At 44.7% G+C, this 23466-nt stretch overlaps 1 protein-coding gene across 3 annotated transcripts in view; it reads left to right on the forward strand.

Annotated features, from left to right (window-relative positions):
- Window positions 1-1735: 1735 nt before the first annotated feature.
- Window positions 1736-23466, forward strand: part of CLIC5 (chloride intracellular channel 5) — a 55945-nt gene continuing 34214 nt past the window's right edge. The window contains exon 1 of one of the 3 annotated variants that reach the window (XM_053380309.1): window positions 1736-2343. In XM_053380309.1, coding sequence (XP_053236284.1) covers window positions 1891-2343 — 453 coding nt within the window. In that variant the 5' untranslated portion in view covers window positions 1736-1890. Of the gene's footprint in view, window positions 2344-15741; window positions 16092-18796; window positions 18910-23466 lie in introns of those variants that run through there. The other 2 variants (XM_053380310.1, XM_053380311.1) reach the window with 2 other exon arrangements.

Here is a 23466-nt window from a genome sequence, read left to right on the forward strand (position 1 = left end):
GCCAACTGCAGCTTCTGAGCCAGACCTTAAGGCAGCCTTGTAGAGGGAATTGTGCTGATTCAGCCATGAAATCACCAATAGTAGCCAGACACGGCCTGTTCAGGGACAGCCATACGGGGAGCCAGCCAAAGCTGGTGAAAGGCACTCAGCTGTGGTTTCCACCTGGACTTGCACCAGCATAGTTTTCTCAAACTCTACCCACAGTCTACAAGGGGGAGTGCAGTATCATGGAGAACAGTCCCCAGTTCTTAGAAAAGGGAGTAACCCACCAAGGCTCTGTCTTTTCAAGATTCAGGTTTAGCTTATTCACCATCACCAAGTCCACCACTATCCAGGCACCAAAAAGCTGCACAGTCTCTCCCAACTCAGGTGTTACAGAGAAAGCTGTGTGTTATCAAAACATCTCAATCGTGATTCCGTTTCCCCCCACCCCTATCATATGAATGTACCCCAGTCCTAATTGTTTAGGAATGTTTGTAAGAGTCCTCGTGTTTGTCTTATGTGATAGGAATTTTATGGTCTTAGATATATGGTAATGTTCATAAGTGTACCAACCAAGCACATACATAGGTCAGCACAGGAAGGCCAACCTGGAACCATTTTGATTCCTAAACTGAGCAAATGTTTTCTCTGCAAGGTCAAACTGGAAAAGCCCCCCCCCCCCAATTGTCTTTTCCTTCACAAATCCTGTCTTAAGGGTATGTCTGTGTTTGAATAAGGGTGTGCGCCTGTGACCTGGCCCAGGAACTAAGTATTTATCATTACAAAAGACTGGCCAGGCTACCCAGGAAATCCAATCAAGTAACCTGCCAGACAGGAGAAAAACAAAAACAGGAGAAAAACAATATTAAAATTTCTGTTTTAAGACCACCTTTTCTCTCATGTATGTATGATGTTTCTGGGGGTGGTCTTGATCTACAGGATGGGAATTTCAAAAGTCTTTATAAGGCCTTGCATGCCATTTTCCTGGGTCCTCCTCCTTTCCTGCATGTGAGGGGAGCACCCTGTTGCAACAGATCAATAAAGATCAAGCTTACTAGCTGCTTTGCTTCTCAATATTCTCTGGTTGGCGTCTGTTATTTTCTCCTACCAATAGGGAACCTATGTAAGGACTCTATATGGGCTCTTGGATACCCCATAAGGGAAAAGGGCATATTTTTATTTACAACACTTACAAACTCAGTTAATGCAGTTTTTCTTGCACACTTGTGGAACACCATCCCATCAGATGTCAAGGAGATAAAAAACTATGGAACTTTTAGAATACACCTGAAGGGAGCCCTGTAGGGGGTAGTTTTTAATGTTTGATGTTTTATTATGTTTTATGTGCTGGAAACCGCCCAGAGTGGCTGGGTATAAATAAAACTTCTCCTTCTTCTCCTTCTTCTCCTCCTCCTCCTCCTCCTCCTTCTTCTTCTCTGAGACTGGCGTGATACTGGGTCCCTACATGAGATGACAAGGGAATTCATCCTATATCCAGAACAGAAAACAACCCAGCAAACATTTGCTGCTGTTGCTTTCAGTCTTCAAAAGGTAAAAGTGTGTGTGTGTTTTGATAGATAAGAGATCAATCCCAACAAAACCAGGTGAAAATAATTACATTTTATTAGTCCTCCCATTTTTACAAAAACCATGGTGTAAAAATAGAACATTAAATTATTTTGAGAACCGTGTGTAGGTACTTTGAACAGTGCAAGGGTTAAAGGGGAGCAAGTCAGTGTTGATTTAAAGCTGTCTGTAAATGATTGCTGGTAATCTGTCACGTGCAACAATGCATTCAGAAAGTATACCACAAACATTGCTTACTCTCACTGTTTATCTGTCACGGTTGCCAAGTTAGTTCCAAGTCTCAGAGATCACCGAAGCAGCTGATTTAACTAACTGCCCAGCATGGAAAATGTGGGAAACACAGAGAATGCTAGGCTGTGTGGAATTCCAAATTCAGAGGAAGTGGAACAAGTTTATGATCAAATCAGTGAAGACCTAGCATGCCTTTCTTTTAAGGCTGTGGCAGACTGCATGGACATGAGAAGTGGAGAGAGCCTGGAAAATAGCTTGTCATCTCAGTATAGCTGCAATGGGAAAGAAGAACGAAATTCCTTTCAGAAAGAGATTTTTGCTCTGGAAGGTCAGCAACATCAGGAGGAGATGCAGCTGCTTAGCCCAACACAAAGTGACAAAGGGAGCTCCTCTGCAAATAAAGCGTCTTCAACCGATCACATTCTAAAGAAGATCCACAGCATGGCCAGAAATGCTCAAAATACCATCAGATTGCCCGGCAATAATAATTCAGAAGAAAACAACTTTCAGAAAGAGGACCTTCAGCTTTCCCTCATCATTAAGGTAGGTTCTTTTTCCAAGTATATACACAATTATGTGAATGAGACTAAGATTTCCCTAGCTGGTGGGTGGGGGGGCCGGACACGGGGGGAGGGGAGAATGTCTGTATTAGATTTGCTTGTTTCTTTGCTGTTTTGTCTGATGAAATCTTTTTGTAACTCAAAAGCAAGCTACTCAACAATTGCCCATTGCTAACTGGTTTGGAGATTTGATCAACCTGTAAACTACCATAATAATTGTGATCATATTTGAGCTATTGGCGGACTTGTGCTTTGCAGAAGAAAATAACACACTTTAGAGCTCGTGCTTTCCTACAGTATAACTTCAAATTATGTAGTAGTTATTAGTTATATTAAGTATGTGCATGATTTGTCCTTGTGAATTGCTCAGCCCAGCTTGGAAAGGGTCTCAGGCAGTCTTCTGTCCAGGCAGTTTGCATAGTCAGACCTGATTGGCTTCAGCCGTAAAACTTTACCTGTGTGATTTCAGACTGTCCCTCTGCTCTTTCATGGCTATTTCCAGGGTCACTTTTCTGACATAATGCTCTCTTGAGAAAAGCTTGTACTTTGCTATGTTTGCTGGTGTCTGGGGAGAAGTGCTTTTGTGCCATTGTGCATGAATTGACAAGCCATGGGCTGTGCTGGCTTCCTAAGTGATGCCTCTGTTGCAATCATTCATGGTGAGGGAATGGGCAAAACACTTCACAGATCCCTGATGAAGAGCCTTCTCTCTATCAGAAGACAGAATGTGCAAGGAATCCTGTTCTCCCTCCTTTGAGCACTAGGTAGATTACCAGGTAACACTTGCAGGGGCAGGATCCATTGGTGCATATATCACATATAACAGAGTAATCCAAACTATAGGAAATTCTTTTCAGTGGATTACACTGGGGTAAATGATGCAACTTCAAACTTCATTCAGGAGAAGGGCTGCTGCTGAGCAGGGCTGGCCCAATACATTTTGGCACCTGAGACAAACGACAAAATGGCTTTGCCTTCCCTCACCAGGGAAGGAGGAGGGAGTAAAGATCTACATTGGGAGCAAGCAGGGAATCAAATAAGCCTTAGCTGACAGCTGAAGTGGGAATCAAAGCCATTGTGGGGGGGGCTCTCTGAATCGTGCTGGGCAGGTGCAGACCCCAGGAGACCCCGGAGGGCAGCCCCTGCCTTTTCTTGCCTAGTGGTGGAAGGAGACCCACAGCAGCTCCTATTCATGGAGAGGCTGCTGGGAAGATGGCATTGGGGGCAAGGATGGCAAGGAGGCAGCAGATCTGGGTGCCAAAGAACATTCTGCAGCAGGCAATGCATTCATTGGAGGCCAGCTGTGTTGCCCCTGTGAATCCTGCCGCCTGAGGCAGTTGCCTCACCTTGCCTTATGGGAGGGCCAGCCCTGTCGCTAAGTCTAGCAGAGGGAAAGCAAGCCTTTAGACACCACTCTTTTGCCAGTGCGCCTTCTGCTGGGTTGCTAGATCGTGTCACCAAGCTGAACAAAGTTTGGAACAGGGGTCTGCCTGCCCCATCCCATCCATGCCCCCTTTTCAGCATTTATCCTGCCCTCGGCTCAGCCTGATTTGCTGGAAGGAGGACTTATACCGATGCATCCCTGGCTGAAGATGTAGAACTTCATCCGGATGAGCCCCTTCTGAGCCCAACTAGAGATGTGCCTGTTCCTAACTCCACACATCCTGCTTGATCTGATTTGGATTGCTCCCTTACTTCTTCACTGAAAGCAAAATGTATACTAACAGAAAAAATAGCTTTAAAGCATGGCTATTGTTTTTACTAATGATAAAAAGTGTTAGGGGAACCTAAGCTAGGATTGTTCATGAAATGTAAAATAAATAAAGACAACAGCCCCTACCTGTTGCACTGCTGTCCATTTGTGTACTTAATGGGGACAGAGTGATGGAGCCTTAAGGGGTGGTGCTGGTTCCCCAGCAAGGGGAAAACACCACCACCAGTGAGCTCTGTCCAACATCTGAAAGCCATGCGCCCTGGCCTGGAGAGTTTTGAGGGTCCTGCCTTGTGAATGCTTCCTGGGAGATGCACTGTGCTCATTAGCTAACTGGCGTGTTGGCAGCTCCCAGTGCCACTCTGACAGAAAATGCATTTTTATTTTGTAGCCAATAAGAGTGCTCTCGGCACTACTGAATAGCTATGATAATATTGGCAGAGCACCTAAGAGATAATAATGCAAATGCTAATTCACACCAATCATTACAGAAAATCCCTGAAAGTTCTGTGGGCATCACATGCACATACCTGAGATACACTTTTAAATATTTTATATGTAGTGATTAGCAATGTTTACTTTCAAAGTTATTTTATTTATTTAGCATATTTATATGCTACCAAACATCCACAGATCAGAACGGGAAACAATAAAATTCCATAAAACCAAGCTCTTAAAACACAGAAACATCATTAAAGTGCAATAGAAACAGCGGTTTAACTATTCTCAAATAATAATGGCACTATTGACCTCACTCAGTAGCTTCATATAGTTGTTAAGTAGCATTGGGGACAGAATAGAGCCCTGAAGGATCCATAAATCAACTGCCATGGTGGGTGGGTGGGGGGTCAAACAGAAGTCTCCCAGTGCTACTCTCTAGTACCAGTCTGGTGTACTTCCCTAATAAAACAGGATAGTGAAAGATACATTTTACAAGGAGAAAACTCACTAGGCAATCAACATTGATGGACCTTGATATACAGATATTTGCATGCGAAGCCTATGCATGTTTACTTGGCACTAACTTCTGCTCTGTTCATTGGTGCTTACTCCCTGAATGTAGGATTGCAGCCTATGATACCAGTTGTTGAGGGTGGGAAGGATGCCCCTGTGAACATCTCCCCCCACATTTAATGGCCATTTTTAGCTGACTTGATTTATTACTATTGGTTCCATAATTTTAACACTGTGTCCCCCACACAGGCCTGTCCCATATCACACTAGTTTGCTTTACAAAGACTGTTTCGGGAGAAACCCACAAAGCTAACAAATAGTTTCTGAGTGTTTGTGGCATGTCTAAACTTGCAGAGAATGAACAAAGGTTTCCATGGGGTGTGTTTTATACACAAAATCAAGTGATTCGCAAATCTCTCTATGCTTGCGGATCAGACCTTACATTTTCTCTCACCTGCTCTTTTGCATATCATATTTTATGATGGTATGACCACTTTTAATTGTGAGCCACAAGTTTGTATATTGAGCCAGGGTAGGTATTATAAAAATAGTAAAAATTGCTTATGGTGGGTTGTTTACATTAAGCTGCATGCATATTAAGAGCATTGCAGCACTGCCGCATTGTTTCTGCCTGGACAAGAGTTTTGCAACAGTCTTCTTCTTTGGCGATCACTTGTAGTCGAGTAAGATTGTCTTCCATGAACATGGTTTTAACAGTGAGTCCATAAGTGACTGTGAGGGCCAATTCTGAATCCACACGTCCTTCCACAGTGGGGACATAGGTTTCTGGGTGGGAGTTGATCGTGGTGAGGGTTTGCCAAGTGTGCCTTCCTCTTAGCACGTTTCTCCTTTTCATCCTGAGTTCGAGCATCTTCAAAGTCCATGACACCTTTGGTAAAGGCTCTTCTCCAATTGGAGCACTTGCAGGCCAGTGTTTCCCAGTTCTCAGTGTTTATACTACTACTTTTCTTTTTTAGAATTGCCTTGAGAGAGTCTTTAAACCTCTTTTGTTGACCACCAGTATTACGCTTTTCATTCTTAAGCTGGGAATAGAGTAGTTGCTTTGGAAGACGATAGTCAGGCATCCGAACATTATGACCAGCCCAACAAAGTTGATACTGAAGAATCATTGCTTCGACACTGGTGATCTTTGCTTCTTCCAGTACACTGGCATTAGTTTGCCTGTCTTCCCAAGTGATGTGTAAAAAATTTTGGAGACACCATTGATGGAATCTTTTGAGGAGTTGGAGATTGTGTTTATAAGTGGTCCATGTTTCACAAGCATACAGTAAGGTTGGTAGTACAATAGCTTTGTAAACAAGCATTTTGATTTCCCTCCTCAAACTCTCTGCCCTTCAGTCGGGAAAAGCTGCATTCACAGAACTCTGGCAATGCTGGATTTCGGCATCAATGTTGGCCCTTGTGGAAACGTAACTGCCCATGTAGGAGAAGTGATCAACACTTTTGAACGTTACACCATTGAGTTGGATTTGCAGAGGGGTTGTTTTGTGCTTGTTGGTGCAGCACAGTCTTAAGCTGTGAATATATTTAGGAGGTTTGGAGGTCACCCTCTGAGTGTGCACACACTACGTTGTCCAACTGTGTTGGAAGTTATGGTAATCTTACTCTTTGCTTTCAGCCTGCTCAGATTAAAGAGCTTTGATTTCTACCACAGTGGGGAGTTTCCCTTCAACAGTTGTAGGATCATGGCAATGAAAAAAATAGAGTTTGGGCAATAACACAACCCCATTTAACACCTGATCCCACTGTGAATGGTTCACTTTGAGAGCCATTGTTATCTGCAATTGTTGCTGTCATATTATCATGGAGGAGCTGAATGATGTTCACAAATTTATCTGGGCAGCCAGTTTTCAGAAGGACAGTCCACAGGGCAGGGCAATTTACAGTGTCGAAGTCCTTAGTCAGGTCAATAAATGCCATATACATAACCAAGTCTTGACTGTGTAATTGCTTACTCAGAAGAAACATTGAAAGTTCTGAGGAACTATGCTCATTCAGCATAAAGTATTCTTTAAATGGCTGCTTCATTGTTTTCACTGCCATTTTGAGGTGCTATATCCTTCCTTCTCATAAACGTGAAGCACACTGAGATGGCAGTAAAGCATGCAGCAGTTTGATCAGAAGCAACTAATTCCTCCGACAAGAGCAATTAATTTCACATATTCATTCCTCTGAACATTGCATTGCTGTTGATTCAGCTGGTGTCCATGATAGGTCTAATTACTGACGACTGTAGCAATAAAGCCTTTTCTTTGGCTCCTTTCTCCGCTGGCTCTAAAAAATAGTTGAGCAGGGGGCAAAGTTTCTCTCAGGCCTCAAGAGCTGATTGGCTGTGTGCTCGATACTTGATAATATCTAAGAATAGCAAGAGTATAAAAGCTCCAAGCACAGCAAATCAGGGAACTTATTCAGGCATTAGGTGCTCCTGCGATGACACTCACACGAGAGGAAGCATGAGGCTTCACTTGCTGGCCTTGGTCCGTCACCCCATCCACGCCTTCCTCGCCCCCCGCTCCACCCCCCACATGGTGTGTGTGTAAAGCTCTGCAGAAGGGAGCCTGCTGTGCATGTTGAGGCTTCCTGTGTGATTCTGCGCCCTTGTCAGGGTTCTCCACCATGTGGGGAGTCCCTCTGTCTGCCTCCTTCAGAGCATCCACTCCAAAACAGGACCCGGTCAATGGGGCTGTGACAGAGGAGGCCGGCCAGTGAGCCTGGGGCTGCTGTCCACCTCATGTGAGCGCAGTTGTCTGAGCACTGAAAGGTGCTTTTTCAAACACATTGCCAGTTGCATTGTGCTTACTTCATGTCAGGATGCACCCAGGAGTGATGAGCCCACGCTGGAACTGCATCCATCCCATTTTGGGCAGACCTCAACTGCCTCCATCTTCCAGCTCTGGGGATGCCAGGGGCTGTGGGGATTGGTGGACAGTTGGTCTTTGTGGCAAGCAGTGTGCTGCAGACTGGCCACTGGACCCTCCTGCACAGGAAAGCTCTCCTGTTCCCGTTGAGTTGTGATTGAGCAACAGGGCCTTCCTGTCGTCCTGCAAGTTCCTCTTCCATCCTGACTGCTGGCTTTCGGTTTCCAACCTCTGGCTAATCTCGGACTGCTGCCCGTGGCTCAGCCTTGACAGTAGAAACCTGTTATTCCTGCCTGAAGCTAAAGGGCTCTGCACTAAGTGGCCTGTGTGAAAGGCCTCTTTCCTGTGTCACTCACTTCCTGAGAGCAAATGACTGTGCTGACTCCCAGAGAGGAACTTGTAGTGTCCAAACCTTCGGCTCATGTTTAAGCTCTCTCCTCCTTAACTATGACCTCTTATCTTGGCTCCAGTTGATGGGACCTTCACCACAATCCTGGGGTCAAACTGCATACTAAGCCAAACCTTGACTTAGCTGCTGCACCTAAAAGGCTCAGTGAGGAGCAGAGTGCCTGCAGTCTCCTCTTCCTTTGGAGCCAGCAGGTTCATGAGTTATTGTTAAGCCATGATTTGGACATGCAAAGGCGGCCACAGTCCCTCACAATTGCTACAACAGTCAGAAAAAGCATTAAGTGCTCCACCAAGACCCTCAGTGGTTTTCAAGTGGTCCACATGGGGGGTTGGAGTTAGGGAACCATGGTTTCAGATTGCTTTAAAATGATATGTGAAAAAAGGACTAATTAGACTGGCAAAGTTTGTGGAAACTTTAGCACAAAAGTATCAAGGTGTGACATTAAAAATGAATAAGGGCAGCAGATCTCGAAGGAGAGCAAGAGAGTGATACTCCTCACTAGGTCAGCAGTCAGGATATTATTCATTTATGGAAGGTGTGCAGCACTGCCAGCACAGTGCCAGTCAAAGCCCTGAGCTCCTCATGCTCACTGAGCATGCTCAGTCCTTACTGGGCAGTCAGGGGTTCCCCTCCTTCGCAGGGCTTTCCCTGCTGCGCTTCTGCAAACACCCCAGTTCTCCAAAGGCTACTGGTCCCTCTTCTTCTTCTGTATGGCTGATTCTATTTTGGCCACCAGAGGATCCATACTTGGTCAATGAGTCCTCTTTTAGTATATAGGGCCCTGCACACTGGCTCTTCTCACTCTGTTGGCTCTGTGCTGGAAGGAATTGTGAAAGAAGCAGGAGATGACCATTTCTGATCTGCATGGATGTCGATGGTCATGTGATACTTGCGCAGACTGGGATAGGCACAAGCCAGGTACGTCAATGTAGCTCTCAATGTAAGAGAATGCAATGGAGCTTCTGACTCAAAGGCTGCAGTCCAAGATTGTCGTGTCCATCAGCCAGATCTCTACTGCTATGCGGATTAGTGCAGCCGTGTGTCATGGAGCTGATTGCCTAGTGGGGTAGCTTCTCTTTTTCAACGGCAGTCATTCCTACGGGCCCCGCAGAGGACCTTAAGGTCCACAAATAACAACACTCTGGAGGTCCCAAATCACAAGGTGGTTAGATTGGTCTCAACTAGGGCCAGGGCCTTTTCAGTACTGGCTCCGACTTGGTGGAACGCTCTGTCACAAGAGACCAGGGCCCTGCGGGACTTGACATCTTTCCGCAGGGACTGCAAGACAGAGCTGTTCCGCCTGGCCTTTGGTTTGGACTCAGTCTGACCCTTATGTTTCCCTCCCCTTATGGTTTTGATTTATGGGCTACTACTAAAATGAGGCTGCATTTTAAATTGTATTTTAATCCATATTTTAATTAACTGTTTTTTCCCTTTTCTTCCTATTACGTTTTATTGTAACTTCATTGGTGCTAGCTGCCCTGAGCCAGGGAGGGCAGGGTATAAATAAACTTCTTCTTCTTCTTCTTCTTCTTCTTCTTATTATTATTATTATTATTATTATTATTATTATTATATGATAGTACTGGCACTATATGCCTGGCATCCTGCTGGGTTCAGATTTCCTCTGTGCTTTTAGTACCAGCCCTTAACATGGGGGGGTTTCAGAAGAAGAAGATGAACTCAGGTGTGGAAATGTACTTCTGTGCCCAAACCATTTTTAACTAGAGGCTCATCCAGACTTCCTTTTGCACGCACTTTCCAAATAAAACTCTGTATCCCTACCCTTAACATCCAGTTTTCTAAGTGGATCCTTCCTGGCGGGTGTTTGGGGGAGCATTCAGTCCAGAGAGCATTCAAGCCAAAATAGTACATCCCTGCTGCAGGTAAACCACCAGCCCATATTATATGAAAGATTTGCAAAGTTTGTCATCAGGTTTCTTTTCCTTTTCATTCATTCGGGTTTTTTGGCCACTGGTATAAAACAGCAAAATAGTGCCCTCTGGAAGCTGTAACAGGAAACAGCAGGAGTGAAATGAAGACTTGCTGCAGTGCTATTTAAATGCATGTGTATACAGTTAGGTTCTAAATAATCACATTAGTAGGTTTGCCAATACATGAACTACAATCTTGTGGCTTCTATATACCATAGAATCATAGAACCGTAGAGTTGGAAGGGACCCCCAGAATCATCTAGTCGAACCCCCTGCAATGCAGGAATCTCAGCTCAAGCATCCATGAGAGATGGCCATCCAGCTTCTGCTTAAATACCTCCAAGGAAGGAGAGTCCACTACCTCGCGAGGGAGGCTGCTCCACTGTCCAACAGCTCTTACTGTCAGAAAGTTCTTCCTGATGTTGAGTTGCAACCTCCTTTCTTGTAATTTGCAGCCATTGCTTTGAGTCCTGCCCTCCAGAGCAGGAGAAAACAAGCCTGCTCCCTCCTCCATGGGACAGCCCTTGAGATACCTGAAGACGGCTCTCATATCTCCTCTCAGTCTCCTCTTTTCCAGACCAAGCAGACCCAGCTCCTTCAACCGTTCCTCATAAGGCCTCATATATACTGAGATTCACATGAGCAGGGGCTCTGTCCACACAGGCAGACTGTTTTTCTCCTTCATAGTCATAGCTGTCAACGTTCCCCCTTTTTAAAAGGAAATTCCCTTATTCCGAATAGGATTCCTCACAAGAAAAGGGAAAAGTTGACAGCTATGTTCATAGTAGAGAATGGAGAGCCCTTGCGTATATTAGGAGGTCTGTGTGTGCCCCAAGTTACAAGGAGAAATGGAAAACTCGCAATATTTGCTAGGCAGGTTTTGCTGCTAACAAGGCATTTACAGACAAACGAGCTTCTGAGAGGCTTGAGAGGTGAGATTTCCCCCCTTTCTTTCCTTTTGTTGAAATTGGGCAGGCTTCATCCCCTCAGAAGGGGTGACTATATGTGTGAATTGCATCCAAATTCTGCCAAAAAACCCAAAAAGTTATATAGACTTTAGTTTTACTTTAAAAAAAGAACTATAAAGGTGCCCTGCACCTGAAGACTTGGATGGGTTTAATCCATTCTGAAGGGGCTTATGTGTGTGTATTTCATGCACTTTGGCCCCAAAGGGAAAAGCCTCCTTTAGCATCTCCATTATGATGAATAGGTAACACTGAGGCTTGTTTTACATAGAGCAGCTTGGAAGCAGAGAGTGGTAACTTTCTAAAGAGAGAATTTTTTTTAAATGTGCAGATACAAGGTGAATTGGGGGAGAGCTATGCTCACTTCAGCATATACAGGACTTTAGGTAGTAGTTACACAACTGCTGAAAAGCTTTAATAGTTTTCTTTACAGTACAGCAAGCACTAAGTGGAGCTGGTCATTTAATCTGGTTTCCCCGTAGTGACCATTGCATGATAACCAGCCCTTGGCCTTGTTTTTAACAACTGGCCAAGGGCTTCTTTTACTGCAGCTTTTCTATCTGTTCTCTGTGGGCAGATACTAGAGCTGACCAGGCTCCCTCCACGGCTGCCTGCTCCCTTGCTGAGCTGCCGCTTGGTGAATGGGCTCCAGGAAGAAAGGGGTCCACATGGCCCTGCCAGGGCCCCCTGCCAACCCTGCCAGGGCCACTCTGTGCTGTGGTTGCCTCTCCAGCTGCTCTCCCCAAGCTAATGAGCAGGGAGAAGAAGCAGTCGCCTCGCCTCCTTTCCCTCTTCCACGGGGCAACGCAGCAGAGATGCTGATGGGCTCTTTGCACTCTTTGTGTAGAACCCCCAAGCTAAAGATTGTTGTTCTTTTTTTAAAAAAATAATTTTGTTGTGCAGTGATGTGCTTTATGCTTGGCCTTGCGCTCACCTTATCAAAAGTCTTTGCTGTGAAGTCGTACTTAGCTCAGGCCTATGAAAGATGATCACACCTTAGAGATGAAGTACAATGAAGTTTTCTTGCACAGAATGTGATTATTCCATTTCTTGAGCAGCCTTCCTGTTTTATTAATGTGGTGACATGATCATATTCTGCTGTATACTTCATAAGGGCAAATGCCGAAGCCCTTGCAGAGCTGAGTTTATATTCATTTATATTGTGTAATCTGAAACCTGGATTGGTATAATAACTAATTGGCCTTGCTCACCAGCCTTTTCTGATGCAGTAAGATGAGCGTGCACTAATATTTGTTTCTTAGCAGATTATTCTGAATGCATTATCAAAAGAAAAAATGGTCACCAATAAGACAGATGTGACCGAAGTTTCATCCCTTTGACTCTTGTCCATCTTGGCTGCTTAATGAGTAACTCCTTGGGTTATTTGTTGCAATTTTTAATGTCTTAACATATTTTACACTTGCTGCCCCAAGGCTTGTGATTTACTTTGTTTTAAGGGTTAACTGTATCTTGCTATTGCTTTTAGAAATTGCTGCATTGCATTTTTAATTATTACATTATTTGGCTTTATTATTATATTCTATGCTGCTCTTCAGTAGAAGAGTTGGATACAGTCAAGCCTTGGTTGTCGAACGTAAACAGTTCCAGAAGCCCATTCAGCTTCCAAAGCGTTTGACAACCAAGGCGTGGCTTCCAATTGGTTGCAAGAGCTTCCTGCACTCAAGCGGAAGCTGCGTCGGACGTTCAGCTTCCCAAAAATGTTCAAAACCAGAGCATTTACTTCCGGGTTTTTGGCGTTTGGGAGCCGAAATGTTTGAAAACGCAGCTGTTCAGGAACTGAGGTTTGACTGTATAAATAAACTGTTGCTCTTAAGTTTAACTGACATTTAAGTGATTCATGGATGTAATATGACAACACTTGGGCTATCTTAATAGACTGGTCAGGGCTGTCTATGAAATGTTGTGTACATCAAAAGGGAGTTGGGATAGCAAAAATGGGACAAAAGAGCTAAGATTTGGATGTTAGTTCCAATTAAGAGTTGTCACCAGATGTCATTCAAAGCAATTTTACCCTATTCTTCAGCTAGAAGTACTCCCAGAATGGCTTACAGATTAATGAAAACAACACACCTGAAAGCACCTGAAGCAAAAATGTTAACATAAATTAGGAAGTTCCTACTCAGACTAATTGAGTTTTTTGATGTAAGCCAAAAGAGTTTCAACAAGGTTAGGAATATTTCTTAGTAGGGGTCTGCATAGCTCTATTTAAAATGGGTTTCAGTTTGACAAGGGAAGAGGGCAGGCTTCATGGGGGGTGTATATATTCTAATGTTTAGAATATATACAAATAAACAGCCATGTAAAAATATGTAATGAGGATTTTCATTGGACTTTCTTCCCACTAAATAGTGCCATTCACCACTCTGAGAGATACTATTGATAAAAACTCTTATTGGCAAAATTCAGGAAAACTTCCATTCAAGCCCTCCTCCAATGCACAAAACTGAACAGACAAATGATGTTAAATTATTTGGAAGTAAACAAAATATATGTGTAAACATGGTTATGATTGAGCTGTTAATATGTGGTGTTAGGTATAACTTGAAAGTAAGTTTTTAATACTTTGTATTCATTTATGCAATTATTTGGGTGCTGCTTTTGGGTGCATAGCCTTCCCATGGCAACTCACAATATTGTAAAAGCACCGTGAATACAATAATATCAAATAACCAAAACTAACAAAAGCAGCAACATTGACAGGGCCAGTTAAAACAATTAACAGAGCCTGTTAGACCAACTAAGCAGAGCTATAGTTTGCAACATAGTGCTGTAGGAAAAGCTGCACTCAAGAAAAGGTGGTGGTTTTTTTAAAGGTGGGGTTGGAGGCCAGACCCCCCTCTGAGAAGAAAGCCTGGCATGCGCAAGCTCTGTTGAAACAGGTGGGATTTTCTTCCAAGTTAACTGTGGCACGAAGGGCATTCTTGAGGCACTTGGTAGCTGCTTCTATTAAGCCTCCGTGGAGGGAGGATCCTGGTGTTTCATTATGGCGTTTAGATAACTCCTGGCATTCGAACAACAACACCTTCCAATTGAGCATTACTGTTAAATTAAAAGTCTTTCCAAAAGAAACTGATGCCCCGCAGGAGCATTTTGTCCCCCACGCTTCTCTTATTGGGATTTTGTTGTTCTTGTTAGAAGCCATGGCAGTGAAACATAGTTCAGTTTTGTTCAGCCGCAATTCAGATGAGCTCTGCGTTGACATACACAGAGGAGGTGACAGAGAAGGTCGGGGGCTGGAAGAGCACCGTGTGTTGATCAGAACAGGCTCACTGATGGGACTTCTAGGCAGAAGAGTTCTCATTCGGCAGGTTTGTACTTTGCACTTGTCTCTGGCCCTGGTCCCTCTTCCACTTCTTGCTGCCTATCCATACGGCTTTCCAGGTGTTGAGGAAGAGGTCTAAGTGCGGGGCCTGGAAGCTTCCCTGTGACTTCAAACCTGAGGGAGGAGGCAGAGCTTAACCAGCGTGGTGTCATCATTCATTGAATTATAACCCTTTGAAGGAAGACTGTGTGAGACGGGGATCATAGATCCACAGAACTGCAGCATTGGAAGGGAACATGAGGGTCATCTAGACTAACCCCCCACAATGCAGGAATTTTTCAGCCCACGTAGGGCTCAAACAGACAACCCGGAGATTAAGAGTCTCAAGCTATATTTTCCATATGTATACACCCAGAGGACTACAGGTCATCCATCCCTGCTTTAAATGAATGGGAATAGCCAATTTATACATTCCAGTTCTTTTTCTGTAAAAATGCAGAACACAGGATGAAGTAAGAACAGTATAGGGGAAAAGACATTATAGTTGAAATGTAATACCTAAAAAAGATGGATTATGCTCTTATTGCTAAATAAAGTTCAACTAGTAATATGCAATATAAATGGCTTGCAGCCTCTTCCCACCACTGCTCAAGAATTCTAAGAAATCAATATATCAGTGCAGTTTTGAAAGCTTTGATCTCAAAATGTAAGACAAAAAACTGCAGGAAGATTCCTTGCCCACCTTGCCATTCCCCACTTCATACACACATTCTATGTTCCCCAAATGGTCTCCTCTTCCCTGCTGCATTGTATTTTATGCATATGTCACATTACTCTATGAGTTTGCAGAGACCCTCTCTGCAGCCTGCCTCTGAATAGGAGAATGAATGAAAGGCAGAGAATGACATGTTTTGTTTTTAGCTCTGTGAGCCAGCAAAATGAGCAGCATCGGCAGGAACCTTGGGGTGCACGTCTTTAGGTCCCCTCGAAATGTGGGTAATGAAAATAATATGCTTTGGAAGATAACATTGAGAAACACTCTGATATCATGTTGTAAAAGCTGTGGCAGAGGGAAACACGTGGGGGATGGATTTCCATATAATGCTGAAAAGAAACTATTTGTCCTGAGGTACCAATAGCTCTCTGCTCTCCTGTGAGCTAACTCCACCCTCTTCTCTGGCACGGGGCTATTTTGGGCTGGCTGTGTGAGCCAGAGCTCTGACAGATGAGCAGTCTGAAACACAACGCAGCACAGTTAGCACTTGTTGCTCCTGTGAACCATTAAACCGTCGCAGAGTCTTCTGATAAGTCCTCTCCCCATTTTTGAAAATTCTCAGCTAGGAAATTTATTTTCTCTGCTAATAGAAGTTTCAGAAACAGCAAAGAGATGGTTTAGAGGAGGGGAAGAAAGCATTGCAAGGCTTCTCTTTTCCCCCTTATTATAAAAGGAAGCATAGCTGTTGTGGAGCTGGAACCTTTATTGCTTTGTGGTGTAAGCAGAACACCTCCTAGCTTGGGGGGTGTGTGTAAAAAATGACAGACTCATCTCCTGCAAATGGAGAAGGAAAGGACCCTGAAATCGAGCTCTTTGTAAAGGTAGGTGAGACATGGAAATGCTTTAACTCTCTTGTCAGCTGGGCTTCCACTGAATGCACCGAACTCTCCTGCTGCTGCCTGGCAGGGCTGACTTTGACAGCTCGGTGTTCCCTTGGAGGTGTTTCAGTTTTGTGCTTCTGTTCTCTTGCTTCTTCTCTTGTGTGCTGTTGTTTGCCTCCCTTCCTGCTTATTGCACTAGTCTTTGTTGTCTACGGTACCACAATCTCCTCACTCGCGTGGGCCAGGCATGCCACAAAGAGCCACAAAGAGCCTTGCTTCCATCTTTTGAATTCTGTATTAGTGTGAGAGAGAACGTGTCCCTCTGAGGAAACAGGAGGGAGGGTCTCGTCCCAGAAACCCCTTTGGCACCGCACACATCTGCATGTGAAAAACTCTGTGAACCCTCTCCCCTTCAATATATATTTGCAGTGTTACCATTGTCCATGCAGAAGTAAAAATATAGGCAGATTTTGCTATTGTGTGGAACCAGTTCACACTGCTGAAGTGTTTTGGTCATAGCTTGGTTCCACTTGTGTGAACTTCACTGAAAATGGTACTGACTGGGACAAAAGGAAAGCTTTTGTGGCTTTTTATATGTGACGTATTTTCACACATGTTAAGTCACTACATGTACCTCAGGCAGGTAGAAGAGCAGAAGTTCCTCAAGCCGCTCAGCTTGGTAAGCAGCAGACACAAGACCCCTGCCTGAAGATAGGAGCAGCATGTTCCTCACCCTTCGTCTCAACGCTGAGTAGGGTTGCACTTGTCACACAGCTTGCAGTCACGGGGCCTGCAGAGATGAGTAGGCTGCAATCCTTGTGGAGAAATAGCAGGAAATGCTGCTGGTCAAACCGTGTGCTCCCATGTGGTCTGGGCAAGTGGTGCTGCCCCTTTTCCTGCTAGACAGGGCCCTGTGGCAAAGGGAGAGCAAAGGGAGAGCAGGAAGGCAGCATCGGACAACCAGCAGTGGCTGCAGCACATGGAGGACGTGGTGGACAGAGAGTGCTGCTGCTTGTGTGCTCTTTCCGTTTCCCTGCCCCAGCCTTCCTCCCTTGGAGCCTTCCCTGAAGAAGGTGAAGTGTGTCTTGGGACTGCTCTGCTCTGCTCTGTGGGCCCAAAGCAAATGTCTCCAGTCGTTGCAATGGCAGGAGGGGAGATGCTGTTATTTACCCGCAGGTGAGAGCACCTGCTTAACCTTATGTCTGCTGCCTGGGAGACCCCAATCCCAGCTGTTGGGGGCAGGGCACAGTTTTCACATATGGCAAAGGAAGGGGGACACATCTGCAGCAGTTCTGCTTTGTAGCATAGCTTCCCCTCTTCCCTTGCATACCTGTGTGGGGTGGTTTTTCTTTGACCCCCCACTTATAGGAACGGGGGTGGTGGTTCGTGTGTTGGATACAAGGTATCCATAAGCATTCTGGAAAGAGAAATGTTATCAATATGCTGTTATAGGTACAGTGGTACCTCGGGTTACAGACGCTTCAGGTTACAGACGCTTCAGGTTACGGACTCCGCTAACCCAGAAATAGTACCTCGGGTTAAGAACTTTGCTTCAGGATGAGAACAGAAATTGTGCTCCGGCAGTGCAGTGGCAGCAGGAGGCCCCATTAGCTAAAGTGGCACCTCAGGTTAAGAACAGTTTCAGGTTAAGAACGGACCTCCAGAAGGAATTAAGTTCTTAACCCGAGGTACCACTGGATGTCACGAGACCAGGCTGCTTCTGTCCAGTGCCCTTCTGGTGGCCCCCACCCAAGTCTCCCCTTGCGTGGTCGGTGTGCAAGTGAGAGGCCAGAGAGAGATGGGCTCATGCCATGCACTCCGTCCTGCTCTTGATGTGCTTTGGTTGGTTTTAGAGTTTGTCTGAATCCGGACAGCCTGGGCAGGGGAGGAGGCAGCGGGTAGCACTATTGAGTTTTTTACCTTTACCACATCCAAAATCAGTGCAATGTCATGCCAAGAATCGGGGCAGGACCAAGGTCTGGTGAAATACAGGAATTGGCTCACGTTGACCCTCATCCTGGCATGTTCTGGCCGCTCTGGGGGGGGGCATCTCTAGAGGGGGATTTTATAGCGGGGCTGCCACCCAGCTAGCACTGAGACTTTGGACCCCCTTCCTGGGGAAATATGGCTGGTCCCTCCCCCTCATTTCCCTACTATTCTTCAAGAGCCACTTAAGATCTTTTTATTCACTTGGGTCTTTTGAGAATTAAATATATCGGGGATCCAGCAACTGTAAATTTGACACTGTCGTTTTTAAGAATTGATGCATTTTTAGTTTTGTTGTTATTGTGAAACATTTTGTAATGGTGTTTTAAATACATTGTACACCATCCTGAGCTCCAGTTTGGGAGGAAGGATGGCATAGAATGAAAATAAATCTGGGGTATAGGATTGCACCCACAGTTTCCTATCTCTGCAGTGTGAGTGCAAATCTGTAACTGATATAAAATTAGGGCCGAGGCAGAAGTTCTTCTGTCTCCAGCTGGTGGTGTTATGGGAGGATCAAAACCGTGCACGCTCCATGGCCTATTTTTCCCACAGTGGCCTGTTTTGTGGGCCTGGGGGTGCTGCTGTTCCTGGAGCCCGATGAGCCTGGGAAAACACCCGTGCTTTTTTCTGATTGTACTCAGGGGTAAGCAGTATTGGCACCTTCTTTTTCTAGGTGAAAAGCAGTGGAAAACAGCATTTTGTTTTCTTCCCAGCAGCCTCCAGAGTGAAGGGAGAATGCTTCCTGTCCTCATTCTGTAGTCTGCTGGAAAGAAAAAATGATGGTTGCCTCCTGCTCCTGAGACGCCGAGGAGAGCAGTCACTGCTGGTGGTAAGTTTGGAGCATCTCCCAGGATGGCAGCAGGGGGAAAGCCTGGCTCAGTTTGGGGAGGCATTTCAGCTCATCAGCCCTATTTAAGGTAGGCTCTTTTTAATTGCCCCATCCATCAGTGTGTGGGAGAGGAAAGGGGGTGGGGGGAGAGGATAATGGTGAGTACCAGCAACGTTTTTTCTAGAAAAGAAGCACTGCAAATACATATTATTATTCATAGTGCAAGTGATGCTGAAAGGTGCTTTAAACATCATTCGTGGAAATTCTCATATACACTTATCTAGATATTTTGTATGAATGGAGAATGTTTTGGCAGAAACAATAGTAAAATAATCCACCTAGTTTGGGAGACAGATCTGTACAATTGTATATTAAGGCCATTATGACAAAGTCCCCCATTGTATTATTGCAGAAAAGCTGCTAAAATGTGGGCTGGACAAGGTAACTGTTAGGTGGATTTGTACCGGTAGCTGGTTAACTGACCAAACCCAGAGAGTACAATGGGGTTGTCGAACTTAATCTATTCCAGGAGTTCGTTCGACTCCCGGAACTGTTCGAAAACCAAGGCACAGCTTCCGATTGGCTGCAGGAGCTTCTTGGACTCAGTCGGAAGCTGTGGAAGCCGCACCGGACATTCAACTTCCCAAAAACATTCACAAACCGGAACACTTACTTCCAGGTTTGCAGTGTTCGGAAGCCGATTTGTTCGGGAGCCAAGCCATTTGAGAACCAAGGTACCACTGTACCCATGAATGGTTCCTTGTCATCCTAGAAAAAATGACCAGTGAAGTGCCGCCAGGTTCTGTTATGGGGCCATTGTTGTTCAACGTCTTTATAAATGACGTGGATGAGAGAATTGTGGAGATGCTCATCCAATTTGCAGATGACACCAAGCTGAGAAGGGTTGCTAATGCTGACAGAATCAGAATGCAAAATGATCTTAACAGATTGGAGAAATGGGTCCAAGCTAACAAAATGAATTTCAATAGGGACACATGTCAGGTTCTGCACGTAGGCAGGAAGAACCAGATGCATAAATATAAAATGGGGTACACTTGGCTAACTAGCAGTACATGTGAAAAGTATCTAGGGATCTTGGTGGACCACAGGCTTAACATGAGTCAACAGTGTGATACAGCAGCAAAAAGAAAGAAAGAAAGAAAGAAAGAAAGAAAGAAAGAAAGAAAGGAAAGAAAGAAAGAAAGAAAGAAAGAAAGAAAGAAAGAAAGAAAGCTAATGCTATTCTAGGCTGCATCAACAGAAGTCTATTGTCTTGATGAAGGTATGTAATAGTCCCGCTCTATTCTGCCTTGGTCAGATCACACCTGGAATACTGGGTCCTGTTCTGGGTCCCACCATTTAAGAAGGATATTGGCAAGCTGGAACGTATATAGGGGAGAGCGACCAAGATGATCAAGGGCCTGATGAGTAATGGTTGAGGGAATTGCATAGGTTTAGTCTGGATAAGCGGAGACTGAGAGGTGGCATGAGAGCAATCTTCAAGTATCTCAAGGGCTGTCACAAGGAAGATAGAGCAAGCTTGCTTTCTCCTGCTCTAGAAGGTAGGACTCAAACCAATGGCTTCAAGTTACAAGACAGGAAATGCTGACTAAACACCAGGAATAACTTTCTGATGGTAAGAGTCATTTGACAGAGGAACAGACTCCCTCAGAAAGTGGTGGGCTCTCCTTCCTTGGAGGTTTTTAAACAGGTTGGATGGCCACCGGCCATGGATGCTTTATGGAGATTCCTGCATTGCCAGGGGTTCTCACTATGAAGCAAAAGACTTGTAAACATGGCATGGGAAAACTCAGGGCCATCCGATGAAGCAGAATGTTGTGAGATTCAGGACAGATTCAGGAGAGAGGGAGACTTGGAAATGTATGAAGAAGCTATGAATTGCAAGCAAATTGGTAAAGAGGCATCTTTAAAATTTGAAGTTGGGAGAAATTGGCCATGTATTTTAAAGAGCAGCTTCTTACTGCTACGTTCGAGAAAGATAATGGTCCCTTCATATGGGATGCATTTAGCCTTTCCTATGAGGCATTGACATTTTACTATGGTGTGAAAACAGAATTGCTCCTATTGTAATGTTAGAAACTGTTGGGTTATGGGCAGCTGGTGCTAAAGCAAAAGTCAGTAACAATGTTCCTAACACTTGGCTTTTAAATGGCATATAAAAGGCCTGCACAATTTGTGGCCCATGAATTCTAAAAGCATTCTGACAGATATTTATAGGAGCCCAGCAGGAATTGCTCTTGCTGCTCCCCTGGCACTGCAGAAACATGGGCTTGTGTAAGGGATGCTTTCAAGCCATCTGCAGGCCACAGGACACGGATATCGAGCTTTCTTTCGATTCATGGGCCACACATTTTACAGACATGCCCCCATCCTGAAGTTGTATACATCAGAGTTCACAAGCCTCTTTTACTTGACAAGCCCCTCTCCCAATGGAGGAACAAACTCCCAGGGGCTGCATTTCGTTGTGACTGTTTCATCTCCTCTTTCAGAAGCCTCTGCAGGCTGGTTGTTGGGAATCCCAAGTGGGGAGAGTGTTGCTGCACTTGTGGGCGTCTGGTTGGCCACCGTGTGCTGGACTTCATGAGGCCTTGGCCTGGTCCAGCAGCGCTCTTCTTGTGCTCCTATGTTAAGTGTGTGGCTACTTCTGAAGTGTACGCTTAGAGACAAGGCACTTCAGTGCCCCCCAGATGTCGCCCCTAACAATTGCCCTCGCTGCCTGGGGCTGATGGAAGTTGAAGTCTCACAACTTCTGGAGGGAAGAAGGGTGGAGGAGGCTGGCCTAGTGGTTAGAGTCCAGGACCAAGGGAGACTCAGGTTCAAATCTTCACGATGCTCATTAACCTTGGACCTGTCACTTTGCCAGCCTGTGTCCTCTCGCTCTAGCCCCCAGTGCCCCCCCCCCCGTTTGGAGATGCCTAAAGAGGCTATTATTTCCATTGCTGTTAAAACACTTCCTACCAACTCTAATTTTTTGCTAATTATCACTGCTTTAATAAAAGCAATAAAATATAGAGGGAATGAATAGGTGTGTAATATCCAGTTGTTTTGAATGAAAACAGCACATCTTCCCCTCATTTCCAACAAATATTGCTGATTTGAATATATGTGGTTTGCCAGTTTTAGTAGAGTCATGCATCAAACAATACAAAATAATGTGGAAATTCTCTTTTAAAGTAATGCATAGATAGATATTTGGCCCATTCCAAAAAAATGTTTCCATTGAGAAATAGAATCTGAAATTTCTGTACCTTGCAGTTTCACTATCTTGAGCTAAATTGGTTAGCCGATCATTCAACATCCCATCCTTGTCTAATGATTTTTCCCTCCCCAACAAAGTCATTTCCCAACATTTCTATCTCTTAAATCTATCTCTTTAACCTATCAGTTAAGTCATTATTATTACTTTTACTTAAGTTTATTATGTCAATGGGCTTGTAATTTTAGTTAACCAAGGTTGTAGTTTTACTTTTGGCCTGAGTACTGAACATTTAAAAGTCATCTCAATGAGTCCTTTGGTCCTTCTAACCCAGTAATGGTTACAGGCTGTGGCTATTTAAGATCTCAGGCGCTGGTTTTTCGTAGCTTTGCTTCCTGTTATCTTTTAACTGAAGAAGCAAGTGACTGAACCAGAGACCTTCTGCACACAGAGTACATGATCTGCCCACTTGAAACCCCGTCCTTGTTCTTGCTGTCCCCTAACTCTCCTTGTATTTCCATCGGCCCTAAATCTTATTTGCCTGTTTTGCCGCTAGCCTTCCTCTCTTGCCTAAATATACAGGTCTCCAGTGCAATATTTATAGACCACTTTGGTCATTCTTTTTGGTGTATAATTCAACCAAATTAATAAAGTCTTGCTGGCCGGAGCAGACAGAAGGGAAGGGTTTACAAGGGGACTAGAGAAAGAATGATGGAGGAGGCTCCGCAGCAGTTTACTTTCAAGCCTCAGGGGCTGACCTGTGAAGCAGCATCACTGGATGGGGAACTGGCATCCCTAGCAGGAGACATTCAGAAGACTTTAATCCAGGCAATCTATTGGTTGTTTTCTTGTAGTGAGAATTACACAGTCAAACCTCGGCTCCCGAAGAACATCTCCGTTATCGTACGTTTTGGCTCCTGAACGCCGAAAACCCAGAAGTAACTGCTCCAATTTTCGGAAGCTGAATGGCTTCCGGGGAGTTTTTTCTTTTTTCTCCATTGACTTTGCCGACCGCCCTTTGATCCTCGGTTGTCAAATGTTTCAGAAGTCGAACAGTCTTCCGGAACGGATTTCGTTCAGCAACCGAGGTTTGACTGTAGTAGTGCAAAGGGACAGGTATTTGGCTTTGGATGCAAAGGTTTCATCCTACTCTTGCAATTGCTGCAATCATTCACAATAGTTTCCAGCAATTTTACTTTTTCTGTTCACACTTGTGCTTGCATGGTGTCTGTGTCCCTGCTATCTGCATGCTTCTAAACTGTAGTGCCGGTTTTTGTGTCATGATGCTGTGATGGAAGTGAAGCTCCTGGAACTGCATGAGGCTAAGGAGAAGGCAGAGG

The sequence above is a fragment of the Podarcis raffonei genome, chromosome 3 (genome assembly GCF_027172205.1).
Source record: "Podarcis raffonei isolate rPodRaf1 chromosome 3, rPodRaf1.pri, whole genome shotgun sequence".
NCBI lineage: Eukaryota > Metazoa > Chordata > Lepidosauria > Squamata > Lacertidae > Podarcis > Podarcis raffonei.